Source organism: Ptychodera flava, chromosome 1 (genome assembly GCF_041260155.1).
Source record: "Ptychodera flava strain L36383 chromosome 1, AS_Pfla_20210202, whole genome shotgun sequence".
Taxonomy (NCBI): Eukaryota; Metazoa; Hemichordata; class Enteropneusta; family Ptychoderidae; genus Ptychodera; species Ptychodera flava.
In genome coordinates, this window is record NC_091928.1 from 60,354,437 (window position 1) to 60,364,644 (window position 10,208).

Below are 10,208 nucleotides of genomic sequence, written 5' to 3' on the forward strand. Positions count from 1 at the left end.
TTTCCATTTTAGAGTGTCATTTATGGTGATGGTACAGTTGTTAGACGGTTTTGTAAACTGTATCAAGATATAAGTAGACAGGCTGACACATAGGGTCAAGGTGAAGTGATAAAGTTCATCATTAGGCTCAGATTCACGGGAATTTTGAAGGCCAGTGTCAGGCGTCGGATTGTCTTGCGAGCAAATCTACTTACTAAATTTCAATTTTTAATGGCAAACAAAAAGCCATGACACATCCATAATCCTCTTATAATTACAGACTAGAACAAATTGATCCCTGGATCAAATCTCTGGCATTTTCGGGACAAAAGCTGTCGTAAATATTGTCAATAGTTTTAGCTACTTATCTCTTTGAATCACACACTCCATCAGCAACGGTGTTTTGATTTCATCAAGAAATGAACATATGCATCGAAAACAACGTTTATTGCGCGTGCGCGATTCTCTCTGGTTCAATGCATCGACTCATCATTGGCTGCATCTCTTGGGTTTGCCAGCCAAGACGAAGGAACAATATTTTTGTCTGGCCTGTGATTTTAGCTTGAAATTGCTCGAAATAAACAGGGTAGCGGTAGGACTTATGGAAATCATCCATGTACAATTTGCTCCGGGGTAAACCAAGCAAGGACTATAGGTATAAGGTAATATAGAGTGATGATCGAGACAAACTGCATTATGGGTAAATTTTTCTATGCAATGTTGTGCCTGCCAAGCCTCATTGAGAGTTCGAGTTTCTTTGCTACACTTCAAGGGAATTTGGAACTTTTCGTTGTTCCAATTGTCCAAAGAGGCTTCTCATCCAATCTGTTTAAACAACAGCATCAACTGATCGTTTGATGATAAGAAGACATATTTAAGTACGCAGGCGTTCTGCTCATACACAATACATCGAATGTTCGTATTTTATAAATATGTATTGACATATCTGCATATTCATAAGATATACTCTAAGACGCACCCTACAGCACTCCAAAACATGGTTCCTAATAACTCAACGATATATCCTACAATGCCGCGTTCTTCAATCTGACTATGGTGTACCGCAAAAATTAGACATTTGATGACATTTAAATGAGTTAATTAAATCATTTATTTATACACTGACTCAAATGTCATAAAATAATACATTAGAATAGTAGTGTAATCAGGGACAATTATCATCCCATGAGCTGATATTTTATGTTGATCATTTATAAGTACGCATACCTCATCATTTGAATTTGAATATGCTGACCCCATTAAACCTAATGACTTTATGCAGTCTACTTATGGCAATGATGTTACGACAATAGTCTTTATGGGATGACCTCATCACTTGTAAATAGAGCGATGAATTTGTACTTTTTGGGTATTTCAACATTCTCTTTGAGGTCAAGGGCATTGAGTCAGTAATGGTGTTGCCCCTCATCCGGGTCTATTTTACATTGTTCCGCTGAGTATCTATATGTCAGGTTAATAATATTTGGACAAGGCAGACATGTTTGATACGGAACAAACGTTGTCAATGAATGTAAGAACAGCCGTGTCATACAAACATACTGATGTATAAACAAGATAAATTGACTTGGAAGTTGTCAGAGGCATAGAGACTTGTTCGTAGTTGTAGCTAACAGTAGCAGCTGTCTGTTTAAATGGGAGATGATTCACTCTATCTTTTGTTCTGTGTTTTCTGTCTTTGCAGTACTCAATCAAAGAACCTAGGTTTCTGTACCGTTTATTATATAAAAGTATACATAGCACACTAACCAGGTAAATACGGGGCCTATGACTTGTGCTTGGCACTCCACTATCACGCCATTTCACTGGTTCACTGACCTTTTACTTATCACTGTGCAAGTCATACATAGGTTTAGATAAGATACACCAGTTGTGTACTCAGCAATGCGTGAGCGTCTACCTAGAACGTACTGTGAGAGCGTCTACTCAAGGCAGTGACGATTATTGGTGACAGTCCATTGCAAGTTGTGAATTGAATATAGAAGTTAACGGTCAGAGAATAAAACTGAAAGATATTATCTCTGTCCGCTATAACACTGTTCTTATATGCTTGATATAGACAGGCTGGTTATCTCTTATTATCAGATTTGTTATCTGCATTTTCTCATCACAAATTGATAAACTGTATACAAATTTCAAAGCAGAAGAACATTTCATTGTGTTCCATACAACTTACACTATCTATTTTATCCTAAAGTTTACTATTGTAGAATGTATACAGCAAAAACAGGATGGTTGGACAGTCTCATATACATTACGTTTACGTTTTTGAATGTCCCACACAAGTTCTGTTGATAACATTGTAGATAAGAAGAACCGACTCATTTGAGTAAAATACTAATCATGTAACACTCCACCACTGTTTATCCTTGTATGTCTATAACAACAGATTGGCTTCAGTAGGTATACATTGTTTTATGGTTTGTTTAGCCAGAGTGCTGTACTAATTAACTTCAGTCTCTACTATCAACACACTCAGTAATTTAGCAATTCCCTTGTGTGTTCAGTCCAGACACTCAAATGAGTCGGTTCTTTTTATCTACAATCATTATGTTATCTACAAAACTTGTGTGCCACGTACAAAAAAGTAAACGTAATGTATATGAGACTGTTCAACCATCCTGTTTTTTGCTGTAAGTCCTGCCAAGGCAATAAACTACGTGCAATATACAATTAGGCGACTAATGAAATCTAATACACACCTAAATTCAATGTTAAACAATAACAAGAAGCATTAGACACATACAGGTCGTATTTACACGTTTAAACACTAGGGTTTTTTTAATTATTTGTGGAAAAGAAAAAGAAACCGTTTCAGACAGAACAAAAATACTAGAAATTCACCAAATATTAGAGTTAATTACAGAGAACGCCACTTAACCCGTCAAGCCATTTAGCAAGAACTTGTAAAACAGAGAGTCATTTGGCCAGATAACAAGTAATTGGCGGTCAACTTCAGTGGTCTGGTACAGCGATTGTAATACAAAAGTCAGCAGGAAGCCCAACTCTGGCCATAAAATTGATACTGATACTACAGGCTGCGTAAATATCGCACAGTGGTGCAAGCCATTTCTCTTATGGTGTATCTTAGAAAATAAACTGAATCGAATGAAGAATAATTCACAATTGACACCGATTGAGATTACCCGCTGATTTTAGTGTTTGCAATTGCTGTACCCAACCAGTGAAGTTAATCGCCAATTATTTGTTATCTGGCCAAAGACTCCCTGTCTCACCAGGCATTTTGCTAAATGGCTTGACGGGTTAATGTAGTGTTCTCTGTAAGTTTTAGCTGTATCTGTAGACACAAGACCTGTAATTAAAGTCCCATGGGCCACCACAGTAGCGTTGAGTTAAATTGTCCTATTCTACAACATTCAGTGGTACATTCCTCTGGACAGGTGCCAAGGTCAATGTCAGCCTAGCAAGTGATTAATTTTTCTCGCGAGCAAGTCCATCGAAATTATGAGCTAGTGATTACAACTCCCTATATTACCACAGAATGCTGAAGCCATCTTTCACAGCAATCTGCATTTTTTATTCAGGTATACAATGAAAATGCAAAAATATTTCAAATCTAAGCTAAACCGAACGAGAACCAATGCAGGTACCAAAAGTCAAGGTCTGTACTATTTTCACCAGAACTATGAAGTGAATTTCTGGTCTTCTATCTGTAGCTTGTAAAAGTGAAATAACTCGTTGAAAACAATTAGCATAGTCGTAAAAATTGTCATCGTTGTTATAGAAACCAGTCATTTTATTGTTTCAATTTGTTAACAGTATTTTGATTATCCTGACAGGGCAAAATCAAGTCTCCAGTACTGGAATATATGTGTACATATGTGAAATAAACAATTGGTATGTCTGAAAATGTAATAACAGTTTAATCAGTAAATGTATTTACTAGACTGATGAAATACATGCATCTACAACTGTGTTTTCATCTTCTCTTGCAGGCGGAGTTGGTCTTTCAGCGTTGGCCATCCTTTCTCTCATAGCAGCCTGCATTTTCTGTTGAATTGTTTCAGTGATTTGCTTCTGTTTCATTGCAACACGTGGTGTCAACAAACACAGTACTGCACCAAGGACTGAACAGCCTCCAAGAATGCAAAACGACATCATATGGGAACCGCTATGGTCATAGGCTAGTCCTGTAAGTCAACAACGCAAAAGTTATAATTCACAGCGTCTTGATGCCTGTCCATATCAGATACAGATCAACGAATTACTAACTTTTTACATAAGTTTATTATTTTCGACGCGTTCATGTATTTTGCTTTGTGAAATATGTTGAGTTATAACTCAATGGAACTCGTCTGTTATTGCGACTGACATAATTTCTCTTATGGCAGAATTTCTGTTACATATCGTCATTGATGTACTTGCTCGGTACAATGTTAATTTTGACAATAATATGCGATTCAGTGCTTTTTATCCAGTGTAGTCAGAGTGACATTGTAGTACTTCTGCTGTCGTTTACTTTTTAAATCTCCAGAACTATCGGTCATTCGTTCAAAATTACTGAGCAACATCGCCCTCTATGTTTGATGAGCCGGTGACTTGCTATGCAGTTGGCATTTCTGATGTAACTGCACAGGTTTGATACAAAAATCATGTTCGCACACAAATTAATGGCACGGACATCAGAAATTCTGCGCAGCAATTTACACAAGATTTGGTGACGATAATGACATTGTTTAGAGCCTGAACAGCATACAGACCCTTTTGTGACACTTTAAGAGATGCATCCTTACCTGCTACGAGTGGGCCTAGAAATCCACCAATTCCGTACCATATCATGAACAGTGCTCTAGCTGTCATCAGATTTAATAGTCCTACTGCCTCTCTCAAAAATGCCAGCGTAAAGCCCTGTATTAAACCATTACAAACACCAAATACGAAACAGCAGGCGACCAGACCAGGATAAAAATTCCCCAGAGGAAATATTAGACCGAGTACTCCAGAAATGAAGGAAGATATACCAATTACTTTCATAGGTTTACCGATCTGACGCTTCATGAGAACACCCTGTAAGATTCTGCCAATCAGAGTTGAGAAACCGATGATGGATACCAAGATGACTGCCTTAAGTCCACTGCGTGGATTTATACTCAATGCTCGCGGCATCATGTGCAAAATGCTACCATAGAACAACATACTGAATAGACAACCTACAACTGACACTAGTAACAGCAATGGACATTGACAGAACAAGGGGAAATTGAATAATTTTAAAATCATAACGTGAGGGGGTGGCTTCTTCATGGGTGGACCACCTCCCATCATGCCAATAGCTGGTCCTCCCATCATTCCAGGCGGACCCTGCCCTCCCATCATTCCAGGTGGACCCTGCCCTCCCATCATTCCAGGTGGACCCTGCCCTCCCATCATTCCAGGTGGACCCTGCCCTCCCATCATTCCAGGTGGACCCTGCCCTCCCATCATTCCAGGTGGACCCTGCCCTCCCATCAATCCAGAGGGACCCTGCCCTCCAGTAGGACCAGATGCACTCTGACTTCCAATAACACCAGGTGGTCTCTGGCCATCCATTGGCCCGGGTGGTCTTTGTCCTGGCATCACCCCAGGTGGACCCTGCCCTCTGCCGACATTAGGCGAACCCTGCCCTCCAATTACACCTTGTGGTCTCTGTTCATTCATTGGTCCAGGTGGTCTTTGTCCTGCTGCCATTCCAGGTTGACCAATTGCACCTGTTGGTCTTTGACCTTGAATAGGTCCAGGTGGTCTTTGTCCCAACATCATCCCGGGTGGGCTTTGTACTGCCATTGGACCAGGTGGCCTTTGACCTCCCATCATTCCAGGTGGCCTTTGACCTCCCATCATTCCAGGTGGCCTTTGACCTCCCATCATTCCAGGTGGCCTTTGACCTCCCATCATTCCAGGTGGCCTTTGACCTCCCATCATTCCAGGCGGCATTTGACCTCCCATCATTCCAGGCGGCATTTGACCTCCCATCATGGCAGCCATTACATGTGGTGGTGGAGGACCCATAAGGGGAGGACCCTTGTTTGCAGGTGTTCTGTACAAAGCAGCTGACACACAGATATTTGCATTCAAAGCGGCAATAATCAGAAAGGAGCCTTTCCAGCCGTATTTTAAAACAATCAAGGACAGCAACGGAGGAAGAACAAAATGCAAGAGCCCTGCGATGACTAAAGCAATTGTCATGGCTTTGGGAAGCTTCTTCCTGAAGTATACATTAAAGATTGCAAGAGCTGATCCAAATGCAATACCATATCCAATCCCTGTAAGTTAAATGACATTCTAATGAATTCAATTATTGGACATCAATAATAATACCGTCACCATCAGATGTTTTCCTTAACGTTTTTACGATTTTCATTTTTTTTTAAATAAAGGCTTTTTGCGAAATCACTAACTTTTAACATTAAATATCAAATGAGTAACAATTACAAAGTTTATGAACCTAATTTCTACAAAAGGCTGCTGCATCATGAAGTATTGAACCACTCTTTTTTGGGAGTGGAGATTTAGCCGAGCGGTTCTCTCTGTGGCCTCTCAGCCAGGCGACTGATGCCGTATGCTGTGGGTTCGAACCCGATTGAAAACTAGCAGTGAGTATGTATTACAGTTCTTTCTGTTATAGGTTTGAGATTAGCCAATGGAATCAATCCAATAATTTAAATAAAAGTTTTATTTTAGAAATTTTATCTTATCTCTGTTTATCTCCAAAATGATATCCTTACTTTGCACATTTCACAGTAATTCATAATAACTGTTTCATATAAGTTTCTAACCTCCTGAGACCGACATTTGCGGGGCACTGTCATTAAAACCACGTTTTTGTTTTGTTACAGTTGTTTCATTTATTCATTTATACATTTATATTACGTGTGAAATACTCCACATGGCTTTGCACTCAATAACATAAAATATGGTAGAAATCCTTACGGTAGAATGTAAGTTCATATTTGTTACAACAAAAAGGATAAACACAGTCTTAAGTCGTTAAAATATTTACAAAATGCACAAAACTTGATCAATGTATTGTATAATGCAGACTAGATTGGCCCCCAGACGCTTGGCTTCTCTCGGCAGCGTTCACCCCACCATCTATGCAACAGCCTACTACTTAGCGAGACAAATTACTGATGTTCAGTCCTTCAATTTATTATGTTTTGATACCTATATACCCACAGACTTGGAGAAAGTCTGAGTTACAAAATCAAACTTACCGACAAGAACACCAAGAGTAAGATACAGAACAGCAATGCTTGGTGCGAATGAACTGATGAAGTAACCGGCTGATGAAAGGACGCCCCCTATCACCACAGCCGACCGATGACTTCGTATACGGGATATCGCGACTCCAATATTACCTGTCAAAAAGAAGCCTTAAGTTAGTTTCAAATAGGTTCGACTTTAGGATCAACGCATTGCTTACTTTAGGGAAAATTGCATTATTTTTTAAATGACTAATTTAGAATTTATTTCGTATCTAGCGTAACAAGCAAGAACGCCTCGACGACATCTAATCGAGAGATCAAATATTTTCCTACTTAAGGCGTGATCTTTCACCTGGTAACACACTGGTTGTAACCTTTGACCTCTTCCAGAATATGAATACGAGATAACGGCCACTGAACAGAGGGCCTTTACCCTACAATAATAAATCCAGCTTTGTCATGTCTTGAGTTAATGTCAGTTTATAACCAAACGTACGGACATTTTTAAGTTGAGTGGCGGTCCAGCAGTTGTAAAATATTTGTGAGGTGGTAGTTACATATGGCAGTGAACAGTCGTAGTTAGTAGAATTGTCTGAGATTAGAGTATCATTCATTGTGTTCACCTTGTCCCTATAGTACAATTCACCATTGAAAATACCGCTGTTAAGCTTGCTTATGTTGTACAAGTTTGTGAATAACGCTAGTTTTGTCATGACAGTAATTAAAGCCGGTCCGGTGTAATATCAAGAAGCAGAGAGACGAAAGGTTTACTTCACTACATTTATGTTAAAAATGTTTCTTTCTGATTGTGAAACGAAGCCTTGTGAGGCCCACACTTGTGCACATACTTTCTGCTGAGCGACTGAAACAGAAATCTTGGTTTGAACTTCAACAACACTTCCATCACGAAGTCCAATGAAAACTGTTGAATTTTTTAATCAGTGTGGAAATTAGTTCCGAAGGTACTGTTAAGATTTTCTGTACAGCCTTTTAATAGACAGTGTATATCAATTGGTTTGTAACTGGAATAACTTTGAATGAATAAGATAGCTGTATAACTGACCTGTTAAGAACATAAGGAGGAGAAGAAGAGAGAATATTCCAGACACGGCAGTGGAACTGACTCGGAAATACCGTTGTATGGTCAGTAGCATCGGAGACAGAGACTGTGTGAGTGACACACACATTGAAAATACAATAGATGATCCAACAGCGATGACCCATCCCCAGCCTCCATCTGGAACTGGTTTCATCATCTGCATCATCTGCATCATCTGTTGTGGGTTCATTGTGATGACGTCATGCAATGAACACTTTCACCTTGATGACGATTATATTCTTCCTAGATAACTATTGTCTTGCTACTCTGTTGAAGTACATTCACGAAAAATATCAGAATTTATATTCCTCTTTTGGGAAATTTGTAAAGGCCTTAACATATGATTGAACAGTTTCCTGGCGTTCCTTATAGTTTTTTTGTATTGTTAAAGTACTGGATGCCGAGTGAGATATGGATATTCTGATGTGCACGTTTCTTGTGTCCTTGGACTTAATGTCTTAATGTTCTGTGCTTTCCAACACACCTCAAATCAAAGCGGCCTATGATCGTACGATGAAAACACGTCAAAATTTGCATTTTACGGTACAAACGTTGAGGATACTCCAAAGTTTGTATATATTAATATACGTCAAGTTGTAAAAAGGTTTTCATTCAACTTAACAGTGATTAGAATGCTTTTGTCTTGATCTTTCTTATTTCTCAACGTTTACCATGAAAACACTTCAATGAAACACTTACCAATCAGTCCTGGATCTGTACGACGACCATTCCAGTATCCACCGATTCTAAACTGCATCTAATCTTCTGGACTTACTCGTATTTTAAGTTTGAAGTACTGTCAACAAGGTTTTATTGAAAGGCCAAATATATTTTGCGTGCCTTTTATGACAATGGTAAAATTCTGACTGGGTTGAACTTTGACTTAGTGTCATGATGTTAGTAGATCTGGATCTTATTCAGAATTAAAAATATGAATGATAAACTGTCTAAAATTCTTAATTTCAAAATTGACATCATTATGGTTGGTGAACACATCACTTTTGATGAAAGCATTTAAAGTGTTGCGATGATGAATACGAGTTATGAATTACGCAACATTGTGTTGCTTGTCAACAACAACTTCATCGACGCTCATAAGGTTTAAATTATATATTATGCAAATTTCAGAATGCTATATGGCAGCGCTATCAATCAACAGTTGTGGGGTCAATACAGTGTGTCAACACACCTTACAGTACAGTCCATGAGGACTGTTCGTCAATTTTGTACCAGTAACCGAACCCTGACACGTACTGAGAGCTTCAGCGTTTCTGAAAACAATCTAAGAGGACAAAAAAATCCCTTCTACCCATGGAAATGACAAATTGCTGGATTAGAGGCAGCGACATTGTGGACGTTTTATATTGACTTGAATCTGAGCCAAGGGTGTGCCAACTTCAGGTTGATTTTGTAACATTTATATCACATTTCTAGCTCTCTTCAAGGTGCATATTTAGAATTACATGAGTCAAGATTCCATTATTGCATAGCTGACTAATAATTTTCTCCGATCTCGACAAATGCATAATCAACATTCCTTGCTTTTACTCGGTGTTTAAACGTCCCCGGTGCAATGCGACCAGTGAGACACTCTATTACAACGGATCAGCATCAAAATATATTCAAATCACATAAAGATCCCCCTTAGATAAGGACCATGTGGTTGAGGTAAATGCCGTATATTTCAATGATATATGATGCGACAAGACAACAAATTGCTGCCAACGACTTTGTGGTCTCGTTATCGTATAGTAATATCTGAACATCGAATCAGAGAAGCGTTTGTCTAGAAAAGATGAAAAAGAATAATATGAAGACAAATTTTCACTACTCTGCTTTGATCACGTGGACAGTTATAATCAATTCTTCTCTTGACGGGTCGTGAAAATGTTGGCAGAGTAACTGAG

The 10,208-nt window shown here is 38.8% G+C and overlaps 1 protein-coding gene across 1 annotated transcript; it reads right to left on the reverse strand.

Annotated features, from left to right (window-relative positions):
- Window positions 1-3,900: 3,900 nt before the first annotated feature.
- On the reverse strand, window positions 3,901-8,540 carry LOC139146292 (uncharacterized). The gene is made up of 4 exons (XM_070717703.1): window positions 8,266-8,540; window positions 7,212-7,355; window positions 4,752-6,260; window positions 3,901-4,148 (listed from the first exon to the last, which is right to left on the reverse strand). The coding sequence occupies exons 1-4, from the start codon at window positions 8,489-8,491 to the stop codon at window positions 3,901-3,903; spliced, it is 2,127 nt and encodes a 708-aa protein (XP_070573804.1). The 5' UTR covers window positions 8,492-8,540.
- Window positions 8,541-10,208: the final 1,668 nt, after the last annotated feature.

What these genes read in the sequence shown, in the direction of transcription:
- LOC139146292 (XM_070717703.1), bottom strand. Translation starts at nt 8,491, where the DNA reads ATGAACCCACAACAGATGATGCAGATGATGCAGATGATGAAACCAGTT. An exon ending in CCTCCTTATGTTCTTAACAG is followed by an intron (nt 7,356 to 8,265) that starts GTCAGTTATACA and finishes TCTTTTTGACAG; the next exon opens with GTAATATTGGAGTCGCGATA. An exon ending in TCTAGGCCCACTCGTAGCAG is followed by an intron (nt 4,149 to 4,751) that starts GTAAGGATGCAT and finishes GTTGACTTACAG; the next exon opens with GACTAGCCTATGACCATAGC.